The sequence below is a fragment of the Pleurodeles waltl genome, chromosome 4_2 (genome assembly GCF_031143425.1).
Source record: "Pleurodeles waltl isolate 20211129_DDA chromosome 4_2, aPleWal1.hap1.20221129, whole genome shotgun sequence".
Classification (NCBI taxonomy): domain Eukaryota; kingdom Metazoa; phylum Chordata; class Amphibia; order Caudata; family Salamandridae; genus Pleurodeles; species Pleurodeles waltl.
The window spans coordinates 834939995-834965110 of record NC_090443.1 but is presented as its reverse complement, the minus strand read 5'-3'; the positions used below and the strand labels follow the sequence as shown (position 1 = coordinate 834965110).

Here is a 25116-nt window from a genome sequence, read left to right as displayed (position 1 = left end):
GAAAGAAATAAGTCTTTTTGGTCCTGAGACTTCAGGCAACAGGAGGCAAGCTCTATCCAAGACCTTGGAGAGCACTTCTGCAGCAAGACAAGAGTTCAGCAAGGCAGCAGGCCAACAGCAAGGCAGCAGTCCTTTATAGAAAGCAGTCAGGTGAGTCCTTTGAGCAGCCAGGCAGTTCTTCTTGGCAGGATGCAGGTTCTGGTTCAGGTTTCTTCTCCAGCAAGTGTCTCAGGTGGTAGGGCAGAGGCCCTGTTTTATACCCAAATGTGCCTTTTGAAGTGGGGGAGACTTCAAAGAGTAGCTTAGAAGTGCACCAGGTCCCCTTTCAGTTCAATCCTGTCTGCCAGAGTCCCAGTAGGGGGTGTGGCAGTCCTTTGTATCAGAGCAGGCCCTCCACCCTCCCAGCCCAGGAAGACCCATTCAAAATGCAGATGTATGCAAGAGAGGCTGAGTACCCTGTGTTTGGGGTGTGTCTGAGTGAATGCACAAGGAGCTGTCAACTAAACCCAGCCAGACTTGGATTGTAAGGCACAGAAAGATTTAAGTGCAAAGAAATGCTCACTTTCTAAAAGTGGCATTTCTAGAATAGTAATATTGAATCCAACTTCTCCAGTCAGCAGGATTTTGCATTACCATTCTGGCCATACTAAATATGATCTTCCTGCTCCTTTCAGATCAGCAGCTACCACTTCAATAATGTATGACGGCAGCACCAATGTTAGCCTATGAAGGGAGCAGGCCTCACAGTAGTGTAAAAACGAATTTAGGAGCTTTACACTACCAGGACATGTAAACTACACAGGTACATATCCTGCCTTTTACCCACACAGCACCCTGCTCCTGGGGTTACCTAGGGCGCACATTAGAGGTGACGTATGTGTAGAAAAAGGGGAGTTTTAGGCTTGGCAAGTACTTTTAAATGCCAAGTCGAATTGGCAGTGAAACTGCACACACAGGCCTTGTAATGGCAGGCCTGGGACAAGGTAAAGGGGCTACTTGAGTGGGTGGCACAACCAGTGCTGCAGGCCCACTAGTAGCATTTAATCTACAGGCCCTAGGCACATACAGTGCACATTACTAGGGAAGTGGATTAAATAGTCCAATTGGGTATGATCCAAAGTTACCATGTTTAAAGGGAGAGAGCATATGCACTTTAGCACTGGTTGGCAGTGGTAAAGTGTGCAGAGTCTAAAAGCCAGCAAAAACAGAGTCCAAAAAGTGGAGGGAGGCAGGCAAAAAGTTAGGGGTGACCACCCTAAGGCATGTCAGGTCTAACATGTGTCCCCCCCAGCTGAAAGTGGGGAGAGCTACCCGACCTCCTGGGAGCTCTCATCGCTAAGGCGGAAGTATCAGGAGAGACCATCAGCATTGGCGTGGTCAACCCCTGGGCGATGCTCCACAGGAAAGTCCATCCCCTGTAGTGAAATGGACCACCTCAAGAGTTTTGGATTCTCACCCCTCATCTGCATGAGCCATCTGAGGGGCCTGTGGTCTGTCTGAACTCGGAAGTGAGTCCCAAACAGGTAGGGTCTTAGCTTCTTCAGTGCCCAGGCCACACTAAATGCTTCTCTCTCAATAGCACTCCACCTCTGTTCCCGTGGTAATAGTCTTCTGCTAATAAAGACTACTGGTTTGTCTGAGCCCTCCTCATTTAGCTGTGCTAGAACAGCCCCTATGCCATGCTCTGAAGCGTCTGTCTGCACAATAAATTCCTGGGAGTAGTCAGGGGCCTTGAGCACGGGGGACGTGTACATGGCTTCCTTCAGAGAATCAAAGGCTTTCTGACAAGCAACTGTCCAATTCACCAACCTAGGTTGTTTCTTGGAAGTGAGTTCTGTCAAGGGTGACACAATGGTACCATAGCCCTTGACAAATCTGCGGTAGTACCCAGTGAGGCCTAAAAAGGCTCTCACCTCAGTCTGTGTTCTAGGTGGTTGCCAGGCCTTGATAGTTTCAATCTTGGCCTGGAGTGGCTGCACCTTGCCACCACCTACTAGATGTCCCAAGTACACCACGGAACCCTGCCCAATCTGGCACTTACTAGCCTTGATAGTCAGGCCTGCCTGTTGCAGAGCCTGAAGGACCTCATTGAGGTGGAGCAGGTGTTCCTCCCAGCTGGAACTGTAGACAGCTATGTCGTCCAGGTAAGCTGCATAGTAGGCATCTTTACCAGCTAGGACCCCGTTAACCAACCATTGGAAGGTAGCGGGGCATTTTTCAATCCAAATGGCATCACACGGAATTGGTAATGGCCATCAGGGGTGGAAAATGCTGATCTTTCTTTAGCCACCTCGGTCAGGCCGATCTGCCAGTACCCTGAAGTAAGATCAAACGTACTCAGGAACTTGGCAGCGCCTAGTCTGTCAACGAGTTCATCAGCTCGGGGGATGGGGTGAGCATCATTCCGGGTGACTGAGTTGAGACCCCGGTAGTCCACACAGAACCCGAGTTCTGGCTTCGCACCTGGGGCAGTAGCCTTAGGAACCAATACCACAGGGCTGGCCCAGGGAATACTGGATTTCTCAATAACCCCTAAAGTCAACATCTTGGAGACCTCCTCTTTGATGCTGGCCTTCACCTTATCCGATAACCTGTAAATTTTGTTCTTCACAAGGGGTCTGTCACCTGTGTCAATGTCATGAACACAGAGGTTGGTCAGTCCAGGAGTAAGGGAGAACAGGGGGGAGAACTGCTCTAACAGCTCATAGCAGTCTCCTCTCTTGGTTAGAGTCAGGGAGTCAGAGAAAATGACGCACTCCACTGACCCATCCCCTTCTTTGACAGAGAGGAGGTCGGGGAGAGGTTCACTCTCCTCTTCCATGCCCTCATCTATGACCAGGAGCATACTGACCTCAGACCTCTCAAAGTGAGGTTTGATCTGGTTGTGATGGAGGACCCTTAGGGGGTGCCTAGGGGTCTTGAGGTCCACTAGGTAAGTGGCCTCCCCTTTACGCTCCTTGATCTCAAAGGGGCCAGTCCAGCGGTCCTGAAGAGCCCTGGGCTCTACTGGCTCCATCACCCAAACTTTGTCTCCAGGTGAGAACTCAACCAGAGTGGTCATCCGGTCATACCACTCCTTCATCACCTCTTGAATGGCCTCTAGGTTACTCTTGGCCGGCTTCCAGAAGTGTTGGGTTTGGTTGCAGAGGGCCAGCATGTAGCTGACCACATGCTGGGGAGGTGACTTGGGAGCTTTCTCCCAGCCCTCCTTAACAATGCTTAGGGGTCCCCTGACAGGGTGACCATAGAGAAGCTCAAAGGGGCTGAACCCAACCCCTTTCTGGGGCACCTCTCTGTAAGCAAACAACAGGCATGGTAAGAGGACATCCCACTTACGCCTCATGGCATCAGTCAGGCCACTAATCATGCCCTTCAGGGTCTTGTTGAATCTCTCAACAAGCCCATTGGATTGAGGATGATAAGGGGTGGTAAACCGGTAGGTCACCCCACACTCATCCCACATGGACTTCATGTATGCAGACATGAAGTTTGTGCCCCTGTCAGACACAACCTCTTCAGAGAATCCCACACGGGTAAACATTACCAACAGGGCTCTGGTCACCACCAGTGCAGTCACTGTTCTCAGAGGGATTGCCTCTGGATAGCGGGTGGCATGGTCCACCAAAACCAGGATAAACCTGTTGCCTAAGGCAGTTTTGGGGTCCAAGGGACCAACAATGTCGATGCCCACCCTTTCAAAGGGGGTGCCAATGACTGGGAGTGGGAGCAGGGGAGCCTTAAGCTGTTTCCCTGTTTTCCCACTAGCCTGGCAGGTGGGGCAAGCTCTGCAGAAGTTATCTGAGGCTGTCCTCATTCTGGGCCAATGGAAGTGGGTGACAAGCCTGTTAAAGGTCTTGTCTTGGCCCAGGTGTCCTGCCAGGGGGATGTTGTGAGCCAGACCCAGTAGGAAGGTCCGGTAACACTGGGGGACCACCAGCACACGGGCTGCCCCAGGACCTGGAACCTTAGGCTCACTGTAAAGGAGATCATTCTCCCAGTAAATATGGTGATTGCCAGCGACGTCACCTGCTGCTTGGGCTGTGGCCTGTTGCCTCAGACCCTTAAGGGCAGGGCATTCCTTCTGCGCCTTGCAGAATTCTGCCCTGGTTGGCCCCCCCACTACTTGCCAGCCAGCAAGTTCAGGTAGGTTACCCAGGTCAGCTATGTCCTCCCCAGTTAGCTCAGGGGCCGCCTCCTCCTCAGGGGCCCCGTCCTCCACCGTGGGAACATTTGAGGCGGGTTTCCCGCGCCTCTTGCCCTTCCTCTTTGCAGCTGTCTGGGCCATTTTTCCAGGCTCCAGACGCCCTAGACTCCCTTCCCGGGCAGCCATGGACCGTGTGGTCATGCAGACCCACTCAGGCAAACCTAACATCTCCAGGTGGGATCTGAGCTCTACCTCTTTCCAAGCAGTATGCTCAAGATCATTGCCTAACAGACAATCTACAGGCATGGCAGGACTCACAGCTACTTTCAGAGTACCAGAGACCCCCCCACTCAAAGGGAACCAGAGCCACTGGTAGGTGACTCTCACGATTGTCAGCGACTATGACCTGGTGGAATGTATTAGGGACTATCTGCTCTGTTGACACCAGCTGACTCTTGACAGTAGTCATACTGGCTCCTGTGTCACGCAGAGCCTCCACGTTTTTGCCCATCCTTGGTGACCCACTGCCTATACTTGGAAGAATTTTGGGGCATGAGGGCTTTGGGCACCATTTCTCTTTCTCCCAGGGACACTAGGGAAACCTCTGCCTGCTCCCCAAAGCTATCTGGGTCTGTCTCCCCCCCGAGCGCTACACTAGTCAACCCAGGTGTCTGTCCGGTAGTGGACGGTGCTCTCTTGGAACACTGGGAGTCGCCCTTGTAGTGACCATACTGGTAGCACTCTAAGCATTTGGGGGTGAATTTCCCTGATTTATCATAGATCCCTGGCTTTTTCCCAAACCTGGAAGAGGAATGGTTGTCACCCCCTCCCTGGGAATTCTTTTGGGCGCCTTTTGAGAGTTCCTTATCTGTAAGTTTATCTCCCCCCTCTTTCTTCTGTTGGAAACCCTGACCACCTTTGTGGGTGTCCCCCCCAGATACCGTTTTGGACACTCTGGTGCTAACCCAGAGGTCCGCCTCCTCAGCAAGCTTCCTGGGATCAGTCAGCTTACTATCTACTAAGTGCTGGTGCAACTCTGTAAAAGTAGTATTGAGCATATGCTCTCTCAGAATCAAGTCATATAACCCTTTGTAATCATCTACTTTGTTGCCCCGCACCCATCCATTCAGTGCCTTACTGAAAAAGTCAAAGAAATCTACTCATGTTTGTGTGGTTTGTTTGGTGCTGTCCCTGAACCTCTGACGGTATCCCTCAGGGGTCAGGCCAAACTTGGCAAGTAAAATGGCTTTCTGAAGTGGGTATGTGTTTTGATCTGGTTTATACAATGTGAGAAGTGTGTCCCTCCACAATGGTGGCACATAACCCCACATAGCTGTACCCCATTGCCCTTCAGGAACCTCATGAGCCCTTAGTGCAACTTCATAAGCAGCTAACCATTTATCTATGTCATCTCCCACCACAAAACTGGGCACCACATTTTTGGGTGTACAAACCTTCTTTTCTCCAGCAGGTCCTGTCTGTATGCTACCACCATTACTGCTGGATTCAGACTGTCTTGCCTTGATCTCCAGCTCCTTGAGACTCAGTTCATGAGCCAACAATAGTTTCTTTTCAGCCAAAGCTCTCTCAGCTGCAGCTTCAGCTCTTTCAGCTTCCATCTGTTTGGCTGCTCTTTCAGCCTCCTTGGCTTCTCTCTCTGCCCTTCTTTCCTCCTGTTGAGCCTCAATTTTCAGTTTTGCCATTTGCAATTGGAACTCCCTTTCTTCTCTCCTTTCCTCTGCGGTCAGGCTTTGCTCAGAGACACTGCTCCCTGGTCTGGAAGGGGGCACAATTGCAGTGGTACCATCACCCACTGATGGCAACAAATCCTCTGAGGGGCCATTTTCGGGCTCCTCTTCCTCATCATTCTCCTCTAAATGGGCTTCTGCCCACGCCCTCAGCGCCACTTGAAAGTCCTCCTTTCTGGAGGCCCCTTGGGTGGGTACTCATCACCCTGCAGAACCCTTTTAGCTGTTTGACAGTATATGTCCCCAACAGGGCTAGGTCCAAATCTCCTGCTTGAGACCTAGCCAGAGACATGTTGAGTGAGGATTTAGTTTTTGAAAATTGTCAAGAACGAATTTGCAAAAAGAGATAAAAATCAAGTTGACCTTCAACTGTGGGTAGGTAGTGAAATACTTAGCTACTGTATGTCACTGCTCAAATACAAGTCCTATCCTCACCGCTGATCACCAATGTTAGAAATGGGGTCTTTGGTTGGCAGTCAGGTTATCCCCTGTCCAAGCAAGGACCCTCACTCTAGTCAGGGTAAGTCACACACAATCCAAATTATCCTGTGCCCACCCTCTGGTAGCTTGGCACTGAGCAGTCAGGCTTAACATAGAAGGCAATGTGTAAAGTATTTGTGCAATAAATCATACAATTACACAATATAGCACCACAAAAATGCACCACACAGTGTTTAGAAAAATATATAATATTTATCTGGGTATTTGTAGGTCAAAACGATAAAAGATGCAATAAGAAATTGTAGCGATATCACTGAAAAGTGATATGAAGTGTCTTAAGTCTTTAAAAAGCAAACAAAGTCTCTTTCAAGCACAAAGTACCTGGTTTGGAGTGGAAAATCTCCGCAAAGGGCCGCAGAGGAGGAGATGCATGTAAAAATGGTGTGTGCGTCGGATTCGCCCCTTCACACACGGACTTGCGTCGTTATTTTTCACGCGGGGAAGACGTGCGTCGTTTTCCGGCACGCGGACAGTCTCCTTCTGTGGTTCGCGGGATTACCAGATGTCCCTGGGTCTGTGCGTGGAATCCTGAGCTTGTTATCTGTCTGCGCGTCGTTCTGGTGGGCTGTGCGTGGAATTTTCTCCCTCACGGCAGGCGTCGTGTGGATTTCCTCTCTGGAAGTCGGGCGGCGTTGTCCAGGCAGGCCATGCGTTGAAGTTCCGGTTGCATCGCAGGCGTTGCGTCGATCTTTTCCTTGCGGGGTCGAGCGGCGTCTTTCCGGATCGACGTGCGGTGAATTTTTCACCACGGAGCAAGCTGTGCGTTGAATTTTTCGGCATACAAGGTGCCCAGTTGAAAGAAAGAAGTCTTTTTGGTCCTGAGACTTCAGGAAACAGGAGGCAAGCTCTATCCAAGCCCTTGCAGAGCACTTCTGCAGCGAGACAAGAGTTCAGCAAGGCAGCAGGCCAACAGCAAGGCAGCAGTCCTTTGTAGAAAGCAGTCAGGTGAGTCCTTTGAGCAACCAGCAGTTCTTCTTGGCAGGATGCAGGTTCTGGTTCAGGTTTCTTCTCCAGCAAGTGTCTCAGGTGGTAGGGCAGAAGCCCTGTTTTATACCCAAATGTGCCTTTGAAGTGGGGGAGACTTCAAAGAGTGGCTTAGAAGTGCACCAGGTCACCTTTCAATTCAATCCTGTCTGCCAGGGTCCCAGTAGGGGGTGTGGCAGTCCTTTGTGTCAGAGCAGGCCTTCCACCCCTCCCAGCCCAGGAAGACCCATTCAAAATGCAGATGTATGCAAGTGAGGCTGAGTACCCTGTGTTTGGGGTGTGTCTGAGTGAATGCACAAGGAGCTGTCAACTAAACCCAGCCAAACATGGATTGTAAGGCACAGAAAGATTTAAGCGCAAAGAAATGCTCACTTTCTAAAAGTGGCATTTCTAGAATAGTAATATTAAATCCAACTTCACCAGTCAGCAGGATTTTGTATTACCATTCTGGCCATACTAAATATGACCTTCCTGCACCTTTCAGATCAGCAGCTACCACTTCAATAATGTATGAGGGCAGCCCCAATGTTAGCCTATGAAGGGAGCAGGCCTCACAGTAGTGTAAAAACTAATTTAGGAGTTTTACACTACCAGGACATGTAAACTACACAGGTACATGTCCTGCCTTTTACCCACACAGCACCCTGCTCTCTGGGTTACCTAGGGCACACATTAGAGGTGACATATGTGTAGAAAAAGGGGAGTTTTAGGCTTGGCAATTACTTTTAAATGCCAAGTCGAATTGGCAGTGAAACTGCACACACAGGCCTTGTAATGGCAGGCCTGGGACAAGGTAAAGGGGCTACTTGAGTGGGTGGCACAACCAGTGCTGCAGGCCCACTAGTAGCATTTAATCTACAAGCCCTAGGCACATACAGCGCACATTACTAGGGACTTATAAGTAGATTAAATAGTCCAATTGGGTATGATCCAAAGTTACCATGTTTAAAGGGAGAGAGCATATGCACTTTAGCACTGGTTAGCAAAAACAGAGGAGTGCTCATCTGTAGTCTTCCCAAAGATCCTCGGCTTAGAATTGCTTGTTGAGTTAAACTTCACTTGTGTTCTTGAAAGCCATACATTTTACCTTAAATTTAGTATCAGATAACCAATGCATAAGTGTTAGACCTGACATGCCTTAGGGTGGCACTTTACCACTGCTAACCAGTGCTAAAGTGCATATGCTCTCTCCCTTTAAACATGGTAACTTTGGATCATACCCAATTGGACTATTTAATCTACTTATAAGTCCCTAGTGAAACTGCACACACAGGCCTTGTAATGGCAGGCCTGGGACAAGGTAAAGGGGCTACTTGAGTGGGTGGCACAACCAGTGCTGCAGGCCCACTAGTAGCATTTAATCTACAAGCCCTAGGCACATACAGCGCACATTACTAGGGACTTATAAGTAGATTATGACCCCCGGCAGTGAGTGATAACATTATGAGAATGGCGGGTTGGCTGCAGCCAACCCGCCACTTCTCCACTCAGACCACCATCGCGGCCGCTATAGAACCGCTGGCGGCATTTTGAGCCAGCCTACCACCATGGTTAACATCACAAAAATCATGGCGGTAGGCCCTATCGGTGACAGGGAATTCCTTCGCTGTCACTGGTAGGTGGCTCACTCCCTGCCCAACACTCCCCAGACACCCCCCATGCCCCCCCATCCACACTGCCAACTTCCAATCCTCACATCCCCTATACACGCACACACCCGCAAACACGCACCACGCACGCACCCACTCACTCACACTGGCATACACACATTCATATATGCATACATCCAGTCATGCTCGCACACATTCGTACACACATTCACACTAACATGCAGACACGCACTCACATTACCATTCTTACACGCATTCACACACATGCATACACCCATGCAAACAAAACTACACACACACACAACATCCCCCACCCTCTCCCCTGTCGGAAGTCCAATTTACAGGTGGTCTTCCGTCAGGGAACAGGAAGGAGCGTTGCTCCCGCTAGCAGAACACCGCCAGGGTGTATCACAGGTCATGATACAGCTGGGAATGGCCTACTGGCATGGCAGTGCTGGTGGTAACAGTGCCACCTTACCACCATCTGCCAGTATGATCACTGCCGGATATCCGCCCTTCTTGTGGCGGAAGTCCGGCAGTGATCATAGTATGGCGGATGGATGGCAGCCGCGGTGATGGTCTTTTGGCGACCGTCACCGCGGAGATAGGTGGTTTTTATCGCCAATTACATAATTAGGGCCTTAATATCAATAAGTAACTTAAAACCTTGGTACAAGGAGCCTTCTATGAGTACAACTGACTCAGTGCTATAAAGACCGCTCTTTGGAAAAATACATATACATATTAATTTCGTCAACATCTCTGTTTAAAAAATTGAATGACTATGCCTGAGTTCATGGGAGATATCATTTTTGAGTACATTCAGTTTTTTATATCAATTTAAGATATTGAAAGACTCCATGATCTTATAAGACTTGTACATGGACAACAGCTACACAGACGTTTATAGTTTAAATCTGCAGGCTACCAAAAGACTAGCCAAGCGGAGACTGCCCACCCAGCTCACAACTGCATCAAAAACATCAAAGATTAAATTGATGCCAGCAAAGTGAAACTAAAGACATCAGTGACACAAATATTTTTCTTGGCCTCTTCCAGAGTCACAAGAAGAGCTCCTATGCCATCCACTAGACACTAGACAGACATCTCAAGCTCCAGGCAATTAATACATTACAGGACTTCCTTAAGTTGAATTTGCAGAATTATTTTCTAAACTCTTGTCTCAGAAATACTCTATAGTATTTAATGGGCAGATATCATCAAAACTGGATTATGGCACTCTCTACTGGACTGTACAGGTTCAGATGAGCAAAGCAACCATAATGCTGATGAAACAGGCATGACAGCTATGCTCATATTTCCAACAATGTGTGCCACGTTTGAAGATAGTGCAGACACTTTTATTTACAATACGTTTTGGAAGGCTACCGCTGCTTCTACAGCAAAAACAGTAATTGTGATAAAATGCAAAATCCTCAAATTGTACATTTCAAGTTGGGACTTTTGTTATTGCGAATTTTTGTCAAAAGAAAGAATAAAGGAACCACGATCCAGGTTCTTAGATAACTTTAACATCTAAAGATATCTAATAAGTGGCCACCTGCTTGTGACATTTTACATGACCTTCCCTCCCTTACCCTCACCCACAGATTGCACTTACTACCAAGGCACTTAAAACTAAACAAACTGAGGGCAGTATTATGCTAATGGTGGAAACCCAAGTCTGATGATAACCTTCAGGAATATAAGCAATCCCTTGATACAAAGTGTAATGCTCTGGACAAGGTCAAATCACTTTTTCCAGGACCTCATCACCTCACTTCAGCTTCAACATCAGTGTGATTATCTGCTAATGATTTTGCCCTGTACTTCTCTTCAAAGTTTAACAATATTATGGGCAATTTAACCACGCTAAGTAAATCCTCACCACCACCGTCTTACTGTCACATCTCATTCCAACCCTGCACAACCACATTATCAGTTTATAGCACAACATCCATAAAAAAAACATTCTTCTCATTAAAGCAGCTAATCCGTCCTGTTGCCCCTGTCACTCTTGCAGTTCCACTATTATAAACGCTCTGGTTCTTTCATCCAACACTTTACTCTGTGTTGCATATTTTCCATCAACACAAGCACCTTTCCCTGATATCGCAGATCAGAAGTGGCCCTTGTATTGCTTCCAACTATTGCTCAGTATCCCTTATTCCCTGTTGCTCATAACTATTTGAGTACCTTGAATTTCGCAGTCTCACTCATTATCCATCAGCTAACAGCCAACTCAAACCTGTCCGATAATCTTTTCTTTGCACCCTTCATTCTACTGAAACTGGGCCCATCATTGTCTCCAATTTCATAGACAATGTACACCACATTGACCTCTCCTTCATTCTCATTAGCATAGATCTCTCTATGCCCTTTAATGGTGTGGGTCACCCACACTATTCTCCTCCAAGGTATTAGAAGCCACCAGCGGGGTACCCCTTAAAAAGGTTCAAGCCTTACCTCTCCATCTGCACCTACACCATAAGCTTGAATAACAAATCATCTGTATTCACCTCTACCTTCCCTAACTCTACACCACCTCCCTTGGGGACATCATCTGCTTTGGCTTCGCCTAACACCTCTATACGGATGAAACCCAAATTTTGTTCTCTGCCCTGATACTTTAATTCTAAAGATGCAAATGCACACTAGCTCACTACAATCCGCCACTGTAAGGTACTATGATCCTTCAACCTAGAAAACGAAAGTTCTGGCATGACATTTTCCCTCTCGTGGAACTAAAGCTGTTCTAATTCTACCAGACTTGTCATTTTCCATCTATTTCGTTCGAAACATCTATGAAGCTGGAGGCAGGTATCTCTGATACTGGTTCAGCAGCGAGACTTCAACTGCTGATCACTTGTTCAATCCGTCTACTGTCACCCTTGAACACTGCTGCCACATCTATCCACGTCCTTGTGTTCAGCACTATCGATTACTATATCAGTTTGCTGGTCAGGCTTCCAAACTTCTGCTCCAGTTTTTTGATACACCTCTCCTTTCAATTTCAGCCAGCTAAAACCTACTAACCTTACCAAGGCTGCCTTTGTCACCTCCAGAGATAGGTCTTTGGACCCGTTGTGCTCATTTCACTGAAACCTCTCACCACCTCGTATTCGTGCCTGCTCCTCCATATCAGACTTTAGAGTTGTTCTAAAAATCATATGTTTAGTAATGAGGAAAGCAATGCTCAATTTCTTGTATGCAAGCATGCATGTGATACCATATTTGCAAAACACCTAGTTGGTTTCCATCATTGTTCTGTGAACGAAATAATTGGTGCCAACTTGAAACTCCCAATAGCGTGGTTCCCCAAGAATATTCCAATACTTTCAGCTTTCACTGCTGTTCCCATTCGTTCATGTCTTGGGCCTACTGATGTTGCCTTGTTAAACATTTCTGCTTTAAAATGTTCATTTCCGTATGAAATAAATAAATGCATACATACACACATAAATAAAATCAGCAAGCACAGAATCTTACTTAGCAGTCTCTCATTTTAGTAAAGACTGTTTTAGAATCTCATGGCACTGTTCCTTACCTATCCAAAAGGGTTTTTTATCAGCAAAATTCCAAAGCCATTGCATTTCAGTTTTCGAGTGAACACTGGTCAAATGACTGGCGTGCCTACAAGCAAAGGTAGAAGTAAAATCATTTATTTCGCATGTGCCAAGTTACAAGAAGAGAGAGTTTTCGATTTCTTTTTACAATGCTCGTATTTCAATAAAAGTAATATAATTTCGCCAATAGCACCTCTTCCTCCAAACGTCCTTATAAAACGTGGTAGAGGCCTCGCTTTCTGATACCTCCTGTGATACTCATACGAGGTCCATTTATTTGTAAATTAGGTCGGCATTCCAATGAGTTACAAGGCTTCATATTTACGAACATGCACGTAATTAGTACAAAGAGGTTCCACGGGTGGATGGGAGGGCGGGGTGATAGGGGTCCTGAGTATTTGAGAGCCCTGCTCTTATAGATTTTAAAGCAAAACGGACTTCTGTATTGATGACGAGGTAGCTAATATGGCTAATTTCACTACAGGGCGTCGGGTGGTGGGTGTGTTGTGATTCAACTTTGCCTAGAGGGTATCTGGCTTAAACTTACCCTTAAAAATGGACCCTCCACCCATCAAGTGACACTTCAAAATGTTGACCCTGCCCACAAAATCCCCTGACATGCTTGAGGTTACCATCAAGAGGTCTACTCAGTGAAGTCCGGTAGTATTTAATGTTTGTTTAATGTATAGTACACAGAAAATAAACATATTGGATCTACAAAAAAGATATTAAACTGCTCCTATGAATCATGTGCAATACATACTTACATACAGGACACAATTGTCCAGTTATAAATCCTACTGACACAACAAAAACATTTGTAATTCTATCCTAACTTGCCACTAAGGATTTTCACCGTTTAAATAATTTATGAAAATGTAATTGGTGGATAAAATCTTATTTCAAAACAATATTAGAATTCTAGCTTTTTTCACTGAATATTTTGTATCCTGGTTCAGAGCCAAAGCATTTATGCTATTTGCACTTGTCAACTAATTGAAATTGTCAATGTCAAGGCTTTCTAGCAAACGAAGAAACCAATACTCATAGATTTAGTTTATCTAGCGGTGCATTTCTCTCCGTCCATTCTTGGAAAAATCTCCTTAGTCGAAACTTCAATTCTAGACAAAACTATCTGTAAGATTGTGAACCCATAAGAAGACCACAGATCCAGCATATGGTTAATTAGTAGTCAACACCTCAGCTACAGCTACTTCAATAGGTTCACATTTCTACATTGAAAGGAAATGGAAATTAAACCCCTAAACTTTGAATCTGGCCATATGAAAAGGTCAAAAGCAACATCTTTGACATCAAGGTTTGTTCTTCAGATCAAAGGCCAAGCACAAAAAACACCCTAGAAGACTATTTGACATTATCAAACAACATAACCATCCAGTCACATAGACATTGAACAGCTCTAAAGAAAAGATTAGTAAGAATTAGCTATCAATGCTCAGACTCTCCCCGCCCTCCAGTCTCCAAGAGCAATATGGGCTTGAATTATTTCAGGGAAATGGATGATATCACCCTAAATGAAACCAGCTCAAGACAGAGTTCCTCCTTATTTATCCAACCTCAAAGCTTGACCCTGGTCCCAGAATTGCTAGAATGACTAAATGACTAGACTGCAAACCCAAAATTATTGAGTGCACTAAAACTCTCTGCAGCATCTTTAACAATATTCCAACACTACAAGTGCACATAGTAGAGTGCACAGCATCAACTAAGACTTCTCAAACATTACACTCTTAATCAGAGAAGAAGGTTTTCAAACACTGGTATACAATCTGGTCACCTCAAGACTCACCAAAATACACCTGGATCCGATGAAAGCAACCCTAAATGATGGAGTGAGACAAATCACAGGAGTGAGAGACTTCAAGCAGATCACTCCAGTGCTTGCTTACCCTTAATTGGCCCTCAATAAAAGTTAGAAGCATTTTCAAAGTGGCATGGATTATCCACAATGGTGGCAGTCTGAAGTACCTGACACACCAATTCACCACTTCTGAGGTCAGCTAATCTGTGCATGGTGCTGAATCCAGACTCTTGGTGCCGCTCCGAGTCCAGAAGCAGAGAACTATCTCTCAGTCCTTTTATGGAAATGTATGCAGAATATGGAACATGATCCCTACAGTGTTATATGCACAAATCCCTCATTCAAATCATTTAGGAAGAACTTAAAAGCCCTAATCTTTCAGATTTACCTTCTAAATCCTCTATTACTACAAACCCTAATTCCGTTGTAAATAGAATCAGACCACTTTACCCGCTCAAACTTACATGGCATTTTTGGTGCCAGAGGTTCATGATTGTCTTTATTGTGAAATATTCGGATCTTTACTGTAAACCACTCAGCACTGCTTGAATTTCCAGTTTTTCCAAGCGCTTTGACACCCCCAGGTCTAGTATGCATTACGTAAAATGCGCAAAAAATAGATAAAAATAAATAAAATGGAAGGCTGTACCCTGCACCTCATTACACTGTGGAAGCCTCAAAATGCCACATTCTGGTAGCTTTTTACCACAGCAGTACACTCTTTTGGGGCACGGGCTCCAAAATCAATCACACTGCCATCGCTTTGTGGGTTTTCAGAATTATCACAAGAAACTACAAGCAAACACTTGCAGATGCTTGCACCTTAAACTGGTGCATGTGGGCGATGGGAGACTTCTGTAGGTTATTCCATTTGAAGAGGCGAGGGCTTGACTACAACTATCGCTTTATCTTTCATCTCCTGGCTTAGCCACGGGGGTGATGCTCCTTCGCCATTGCGAAGGAGCCACCCCCTTCTTAGCAGCCCAGAACATTATGCTTGCACAACACGTGGCCAATATACACACATACAGTTTGGGTAGCCTGCCCATCGTACTCTTCCAACACAGATCCATGGAAACATGCTCACACTGGGGGAGACAAACTCAAATGGACGTCACAGACCCATAGCAGCAATTTTCTGCACATGTACCAAGTAAGTTACACATCAAAAGATTTGACGGTGTGCAAGAGGTTGCATGTATCAGCAAAGTAAACAGGTCACATACGACCAGGCAGGCATGATAATACCGTAGCAGAGCAGACAAACATACATTATGATGTTGTATGTTTATGACCTAAGAGCATGGATTACATGCCACGTCAGAGCTTACATTAGTTTTAGGAGCAGGGGATCATTTTATCCTGTTGTTAGATTTTATTACTCTTTGGTCCTCCCCTAGGTCACAATCCCAGGCACTAACCTCTGTTAACCCTTGCTGACTGCCAAAATATGCAAACCATCTCAAAGATGTCTTCTAAATAGGTGAAGCTTTTATTATTAAACAGCAACATCTCACCATTATCCATCACCTTCGTCACCAAGAAAAGCACATCCCCATTACAAACCATGAGTATCATACAGCCTTCAAAAACACATTTCAGTGGAAAAAAATACCACCTCATCCCATTTGCATCAGCCAACCAATATGCCATCTGTTAATCTAGACCAAAACCACTGACCCTGTGAGGGAGCACAACTCAACAGAATGGAAATTAATTAAATCAGCAAATAACAATGGCCCCCATTATGTCATTGACGGTAAAAACCACCTACTGCCCCGGCGTCCGCCGCCAAAAGAAGTCACTGCAGCTACCAGCCGTCAGCCACATTATGACCACAGCCGGTTTTCCGCCAGAAGGATGGCGGAAATCTGGCTGTGGCTATGCCAGCGGATGGCGGTAAGGTGGCCCTGCTGCCACCGTCAGCACCACCCCAGTAAACTGCCGCCAGCCATATTATGACCCATAATACGGCCTGGCGGTGTTCTGCTGGCAGACGCTGCTGGTGGCAGCAGCGCCCGTCCCATCTCCTGCCGGAGGACCCCCTAAACACAGGTATGTGGGTGCGCCGACAGGGGAGGTGGGTGTTGTGTGTGTGTGGGGGGGATGTGAATGTTTGTGCATGCGTGTATGCGGGTGTGTGTTCCGTGTTGAATGTGTGTGCACGTACGGATGTGTGAGTGAGTGAGTGTATGTTGTGTTCTGTGAATGCGTGTCTGCATGTATGTATGGAAGTGGGTGTGGATGTGTGTGAATGGATGTATGCATGCGTGGATGAATGTGGGAATGGGTGTGTGTATGCGTGTGTGAAGGGGGTGTGAATGTAGGGGGGTTTGCAGAGGAAGGGGGTGAGGGAATCTGGGGAGGGCATGGATGTGGGGAAGACCTCTATCAGTGACAGGGAAGGGATTCCCTGTCACTGATAGTGCCTACCCCCATGGTTTTTGTGGTGGCAAGGGAGCCATGGAAACCATGGCAGTAGGCGGGGTCATAATCCCGCAGGCGGTACAGAGATGGCCTCCGGGCTGAAGATTGATATCTCCAGCCTGGCGACTGTTTCCGCTGTGGCAGTCAGTGCGGTACATTGGTGGTTTGGCTTCAGCCAAACCACCAATGTCATAATATGGTGGAAAGTACAGCCAGCCTGTTGGCAGTACTTTCCACCATATCACCACCGACCGCCAGGGTCATAATAAGGGCCAAAGTGACCAACTTGATCTCAGCTAGTGATGACCTTGTGACAGAAACTGCCATCAACATGTCTTGCTGATGATCTTGCCAATGCATATTAACCCAACTGCAAATACATTCATGATGCGGAGGACACCCTGTCCATCGTTCAGAAGTTAAATTATGTTCTTTCAAATGCATTTTATCCTTTGCCTCTGTGGAGGGTACTAACTATTCTTGTTATGGTATGCGGTCTCCATACAATGCACACACACGCTTCCTTACTAGTGATGTACAACCTGACAGATTACTTCATGGGCTTCTTATGCCAGCCATCCAATCAGGAATAAACACAATCTTTCTTGTTTTTGTATTTGTCCAAAACTCTCAGGGACAAACATGAGCAGGGCTTGATTGTTCATTACCACATGCAGCCATGCACCTTTCCTTTTCACATAAGTACACAGGAGGAAGAATGAGACCAGAAAATTAGTGCTGCGCACTTTACAAACCTCTCTTACCAGCATGCCAGATTACTTGGCATATATCAATTTTTACACAAAAGGAGTAGGGGTCCGATCTCAGTCGACTTTGAGAAGGTCACAATATTTATTAAACTCAGTATATTTTCACTTAGCAGGTATTAGAATTTGTCTAATGTGATGCATACCACCCAGTTACGATTTTTGCCCTCGAAATTGAAATAACTTGCAGATTTGTAACCATACTGCATGTTGCATTATTTACTGTGCCTTCTTCCCAAGGTAAACATCGGTAGATTTGGCCTGCCCACTTTTACCAGGGGAAAGATGTGTGTGTGAGGGTGGTAATAATTGTGATGCACGTGGTTGTGGCATGAGCGGGTCACAGGAGTTACCACTCATATCACAATTACTTACCCCTCTGTAATCTTAGGACGCCACCTACAGAACCACCAGTTATTGAAGTTCTTTCCGGGCACCCAGATTATCACTTTTTAATTGTATGGTTCATCGAAAAAAAATAATGCTTTTAAAACAGAAGAACGTGAAATGCATTCTACAAATGAACGTGGTCAGGATGACAGATTGACATTACTCACATTTGTCGGCAGGCTCTTTCAGCCATTTCCCAGGTGGCACTCCGTAGTGAGTTTAGAAAGTAGCAGTGTTTATCCTTAAGAGTCCATCCCTGTGGGCAGTTTGTTGCATGTTTACCCTTCGAAAAAGTAAGATTGGCTATGAACACCACAATATTTCAAACACATTAAACAGATTCAAACAGCTGTGTAGCAGTAGGTGAGATAATGAGTCCTAAACGATGCCTGGGGAAAGCAGGACCTCTATGGTCTTCAGTCCTAGAATCGTAATACCCATAAGGCACACAGATATCGAGTTTTGCCAAGATGGCAGCCTAGCCTGTCTTAAGCAAGTTTCACACTAGGACATGTTTGATTGTTTCTTTCTGAAAGCCCATAGTTGCAATTGCATTGATTTTACGTTTGCAAACTTGACATTTCTGGTTAACACAGAATGCAATGGTGCGGTTGTGCATTGACAAGTGAACTAATGTTTGGAACGAAGTATAAAAAAATATATATTTTTCACTTTTCAGGTAGGGCATAAGTCTAAGCAAAATGCCACCACCGTCCGGGAAATGTTTGCAATCTTCAAATTTACACATGAGAAATTTACATAATGCAGCTCATGTGGCTCTTCTCCAGCACACTTTTTAGAAACAGAATGTTAGTAATACAGGATTTAGATGCCGACCTGAAGTAATCATTTTCTGCAAAAGTAATGGACAATTATGCCATTTGGAGTAACTGAGGGAAAGTTCTGGTATCTGTCTATATCTGCTGTGCCGCTGAGGAGTGCTACTCAACCTGCACAGTCTGGTAGATTCACAATGTTCAGATTAAACCAGATCTATCATTTATGATTGATTGAAATTAGGCCACGTTTTGCTAAATTACATTAGCTTGTAATGCCGCAGCCTATGTGGCATTAGACAGTGTGTTGGAGTTAGCCCCCAAGTCAGGCCTGAATGACACAAAATGACTGGGGGAGGGTGGACATTAACCCTAAGAATGAGAAAAACACTCCAGTATGGCATATGTCTTACAGTCCCAGGCACTGGCTTTTAAAAGTGTGGAAGAAGACTCTTTCACCCTCTTTAAGCCTATGATTTCAAAATTAGTGTATTCGTAAACAAGAAAGATGCAAACCAATGTACAAAATACCACATTGTCTTAGTTACAAGTCTGTTTAACTCTTAACTCTGCAGGGTCCCGTGTGGGAAAGCAATTGGACGTGCAGAAGAACATTCATTAGAGTATGGTGATAAAGTATGGCAAAAGAGTCATTTCTCGAGATAGTTTCATTCTAATTTTATTTATTTATCTATTGGTTTATTTTCTTATGGTCTTATTCTAATTTAATGTTATTAAAATAACATATGATCCCTCCGCAAGGAAATACTGCAAGATTAAGCAGGTGTTCTTCATTACACTCTCTAGTTTTCTTTTTAAGCCTGCAGTAACAATGCTTCAAAAGGTTCAATTATTTGTGCACAAACATTTTTGGTCACCAATTTTGGCACTGAATCAATTTGATTGTAAATGGTCACCGAGTGTTGCCTACACGATGTAAAGACAGAACAAACAGCGTTAATTTTTGACACAGAAGAGGCTCTGTTTACCATCTTGGCGCTGCTAGGTAGTTGGGTCTCTCCATTTCCCACGCTGGAGTCTCTCAGCGGACGCTCGCGCCGTATGTTCCCGTGCATTGGTTGGGACAGCGGGGACCAGCTGTCAGCTGTCCGCGTGTGCGACTGCGATAGAAACTGCACTTCAACCCTCATTGGGATAATTCCATGGTACTAAAGGAATGGACAATCAGGGATTAGTCAAATCAGTTCTCCACAATCAGTTTAAATGGCGCCAATCATCATTTGCTCTAATCAGCTGCTATTTTTAGCACCAGAGATGTAAAGTACCTCATTAATATTCGTGGTGGTGGTGCAGCATATTCTTTCAGTTCCCACCGATTCATTAACCACTATTTATCACATTAAATTCATTGAAGAGTTTGAATAGTGTAAGAGGGCACAGGCTAAAAGACATCTTTCTAAATGTAGACTAGCTACTTGTGTCTAATCTGTTCAAATTGGATGCAATATTATTAAATCAATAGTGTGCGAGAAAGTGGAAAAAATGAAAATGTGCGTTTTCTTAGTTCCCAATGAATTCGTGTACCTGTTTATGTTGTAATGGACTAGAGTAGCAAGCATTATTTTAAATATTTTCGAAAAAGAACTGCTTGAAGAAGCTTTTGAGGAGTGCATGCACACAAATCACTCACAAATGCCCCTAACAGTCATTGAGCATTCAGCAATAGATTCACTTGTTCTATGCTGACTGGATAAATACTGTAATCCTGACGATAATGTTAATTATAGCAACAATGTGTTTATAGATGTACCACCACTACAGTGAGCTCACTACATCAGTGGGTCATTACAGCACAGGCGTTACATCGAGGTAAGCAGTCCATGCAGGATCTCGGTGAAAAGAAACGCGGACCAATGAAATTATATTTACAAGCGGCCCAAAAACACACACATTCACATATTATTACAGGGTAAAGGTCAACTTCCAGTTTGTTATCACAGTAGAGGGTAACTGACATGAGAAAAATACCACACTCATTTATTACAACAGTGCAGTACAACAGTAGAATGACATGCTACTGATATAGTAGTGTTTAAATGACTTGTGGAATACCAAGATTTCATTTTGAAATCAGTTTATGGGAGAAAACACGGAGGCCACACTCACCTATTTTTGATTCTATCTCACTGCACAATGTTAACACTTTGTGTTCTGATTATAGTCCAATGGCTTTTTTTTACAAGTAGTTGACAAAAACGATGTCAGAAACTAGACATGCAGATGCACAGATTGTAGTACACTATTTATCACCATTATTCATGGTGGGTATCCACATCACAACTTACATCAAGACCCACTTCATGCTTTGCCTCTTGTAAATCATGGCCCCCTCCCACACTAAACAATCGTAATAAATACCATATTACACTCAGCACATCTGTGATATGTGTACATCCAAATATACCTTTATAGTTTTTATTCTTACACCAGTGTTCAAAAGGCAATAGATGTCAACACATTTTGGCATTTCTACGCCTATGAAATTGCTTTTTTGTTTCTTTGTTAGATTCTCATTGAACAGATGCATTACTTTCTTCTTGTCACAAAAATAAAAGTTTGATGATTTGGATGGACTCGTTTTCTTGCAGACATCAAGTAAGCCACAAGGGTAGAATTTAACAGTTGTTGAAGGTACAATGAAAATGATGGTACAGCAGGTGCCATAATTGAAGTAATAAGATGATGAGATGAATCAGTCAATTTTCTACTGTAAGGGTGTTCATAATAAGGTTTTTTGATAAAGGCCTTTGTGGATCCTAATGAGTTTCTTGATCCCTTCCAAGCAGACCTCAGGCCATGCATGAACACCAAACTGGAAAAAGATCACTGCCCTAGTTGATCTTCACAGATTAAAAGATGTCGATGGGTTGGGAGCCTTATTGCAACTTTTGATACAACTGACAATAACATCTTACATACATTGAAAGAGTGCTGTATCATTGGTTCAGCATTAGCTTGGTTAATAGACTTTCTAACCCTACATCAGTAAATGATAATATTTCATCCCTTTTCTTCTGAACCGAAAAGTACTGAATGTGGTATATTACAGGGCTTGGTTTGTCTCCCACCTGTTTCACCAAACAAATTTAAGATTCTTTATGCACGCCAACAATATTCAACTGATCTTTGCAACATCACCCCAGACATAAATGGCCGCCCTTCTCTTTGCATGTTTGCTCATAAACCGATGGTGGATGAATTCCAATTTCTTGAAATTGAACGCTAAAAATGAGGAGATTCGGTTACCGTCCTCCAAAATTCAGATAAAAGACTTTAACTGGCCATCATTCTTCAGCCCACCTCGTATTGCTGCCCCACGTCTGTAATCTTGCAACTCATATGGAGTCAAACCTCTGACTTGACTCCCACATAATACACTGTTCCAAAACTGGCGAAAGGGAAAGGGAAGAAGTCCTGATAATCAGGAGCACAAGTCCTCACACACCACATTTGGTGTCATGCTTCATCATCGGACAGCTCCTCGTCAGGCCGGCACTGCAATGCCTGACGGGCACCCCCCGAAGGGGGGCTCTTTGCCGGAGATCTTTTAGTTAATGATGAAGCCGCGGAACCGAGTGTGGGTCCGAGAAAGAGGAAAGAAAAAAGACAAGAGAAGAATAAAATTGGCTCAAAACCCTCACTAAATAATTTATTGTTCGCTGTTGGGAATTGGTCAAGATTAAAAAAGTAGCAAGGGAGTGAAACAAGAGGTAATGCTCAGACACTCGTAATAGAGATGGGTGACTGATAGGAAAGGAAAGCCAGTCCGGTTTATCTCTAGTAAGTGACTAATGACGTCTTGACTGTGAGCGTTAGGTTGCAGGAGCTGATGATTTTTCCTTTGTTTTCAATTGGAGAAGTCCAATGAATAAATAGGTCCTGAAGAAGCGTCAAGGGATCCTGTTGGACCATGAGAGACGCGAAACATGTCGACCGTATATTGACCTTATACTGAGGGATTTCGGATAATTACCTTCTTCCTTTATCCTGATTTTTGTACGAGTGTCTGAGCATTACCTCTTGTTTCACTCCCTTGCTACTTTTTTAATCTTGACCAATTCCCAACAGCGAACAATAAATTATTTAGTGAGGGTTTTGAGCCAATTTTATTCTTCTCTTGTCTTTTTTCTTTCCTCTTTCTCGGACCCACACTCGGTTCCGCGGCTTCATCATTAACTAAAAGATCTCCGGCAAAGAGCCCCCCTTCGGGGGGTGCCCGTCAGGCATTGCAGTGCCGGCCTGACGAGGAGCTGTCCGATGATGAAGCATGACACCAAATGTGGTGTGTGAGGACTTGTGCTCCTGATTATCAGGACTTCTTCCCTTTCCCTTTCGCCAGTTTTGGAACAGTGTATTATATTATATTATCAGTTTGACTGTAGGGTGTACACTGGACCATAAAATCCTCCGATCCCTTCTCTTTATTTGAAATTGACTCCCACATATCCAATGTGTCCAAAACATGTTTCTTTCATCTAAAAACCTTAAAGAAAACCTTCCAATTTTTAAGTAAGGGACTCAGTGCTCAGGTTGTTATCACTTTGATACAATCCCAAACGAATTACAGGATTGCTACACTCCTGAATGCCTCTAAAAGCCTAATCTCCTGTTTACAACTAATTAACTTACCCAAAATGCTACCGCTAGGCTTCTTTGCGGCTGTAATAAACATGACTCTATCTCGTTTATTTTGACAGTGGGACACTGTCTACTAATACATATTCATATTGCTTACAAAACTTTTAACTATTGTACACAAGGCCATCTTCATGAATAAAGTTCCATTTCTTGCAAGAAAATGTAACCGATACAATCCTTCCAGCCAGCTTCACTCAGAAAATAAATTTCTTCTACACGTTTCCAATGGTGTCAGAGAAGGTGTTATGAGTGATGTAATATGTGAGGTAATTAGAAGTGCATGCCAAGGGAGAGAGTTAAAGTTACCTAGCAGCCTTGTTCCCCAAGCTTTAGTAGGCCCCGGTGACCCCATGTCCCCGGGAATGAATATCATAAAAAAGGGAAGTGGCAGTGGGCCTCCTCCCTGAGCCTTAAGAGGCCTTGGAAACCCCATCCCCCAGGGCCAATTAACACAGTAAAGGGAAGAGGGCTGCGTGCCCCCATTCCAGAGCCTATTGTGGCCCTGAAGACTGAATCTCGAAGCCTGTATCAATTATCGGTGGGTGCCCCGGGACCCACAGAGGGCACCCACCAAGCAGCATGTTGGGGGGCTGAGAGGAGAGCCCCAGGGCCCCCACCACTCTTGCGAGCTCCCTGCATGCTGCAAGAGCAATATCTGTTTTCCTGCCTCCAGAAGTGCGGTTAGGGAATCAGATATCTGTTCCCACCCAGTGGAAGAATTGTTATATCTCCTGCTGACTGGGAATATTCATGCCTCCCCTGCCAGCTCTTCTACAGGCAAGGAAGGCATGTTTGCTTCCACCCATTGGAAGATTCAAAAAAGGTTCCTACCTGGTGGCCAAACACTCTGTCCCAATTTTCCTCAAGCCTTTTAAGGCTTGGGGAGGGACGCTGTGTGGCCCCCCTTTTTAGGGTAGTAGAGGCCAAGAGGATGGGGTCTCAAGGGCCTTTTAAGGCTCAGGGAGGGGAGCTGCCTGCCCCCCCTTCATTTAAATCTTAGACCAGTGGATAGATTCACTGGGATTTTTTAAGGTTTAGGGGCAAGAGGCTCCCTTCCCATAAACAGAAAATATGCCATCTCGGGGGGGATATGTTTACACAAGTGCTTTTTTGTACAATTTTGTCACATATGTGCAGATCCACCACAGATTTGCTGCAAAATCCTTACCCTGCCCCCATGCCTTTTTTTTTTTGCTTTTGTTTGATGTGGTGGCAATCAATCAGATCTCAGCAGGAGATCTCTCTCGGGTCCGTGGGGCATGTGCAGTGTGAAATATACAACGTTTTTGAGCATTCATTGCTTTAAAACTACTGAATGGATTTACAACAAATCACTAACACACTCTTTCTGAACCAAGATCTAGCTTTCTGCCAAATCCGGTATAAATCCATTCAGCAGTTTGGGCTGTAGCTGTGTATAATGTCCCCTTGGAAAAATGAAAGGGGAAAACACATTTGGGGAATCTCCCTTTTTCTTGGCAGATCCCCCCTCAAAACTTTACAATTAGGAGCTAAGGTGAATTTAATTTTGGAATGTTTTGTGAAGATTCATCCAACAACGCCAATGATATAAGCAAACCAATAAATCAAAAAATGCATATCCTTTGGAAACACGATCTTTTAACTACACATATATATATATATATATATCTTCAACAGTTACAAGTATACTTATCTCAAGAAACTATAACTCGTGCCCTAAGGTAACTATAACTCGGAACC

General features: G+C 44.9%; 1 protein-coding gene across 2 annotated transcripts in view; it reads right to left on the bottom strand.

The window, feature by feature from the left end:
- Positions 1-25116, bottom strand: part of LOC138293366 (FRAS1-related extracellular matrix protein 1-like) — an 892846-nt gene that overhangs the window by 29213 nt on the left and 838517 nt on the right. For both annotated transcript variants that reach the window (XM_069232561.1, XM_069232560.1), the window contains exons 32-34: positions 19725-19904; positions 18127-18242; positions 12535-12620 (exon numbers count right to left, since the gene is read on the bottom strand). In XM_069232561.1, coding sequence (XP_069088662.1) covers positions 12535-12620; positions 18127-18242; positions 19725-19904 — 382 coding nt within the window. The remainder of the gene's footprint in view (positions 1-12534; positions 12621-18126; positions 18243-19724; positions 19905-25116) is intronic.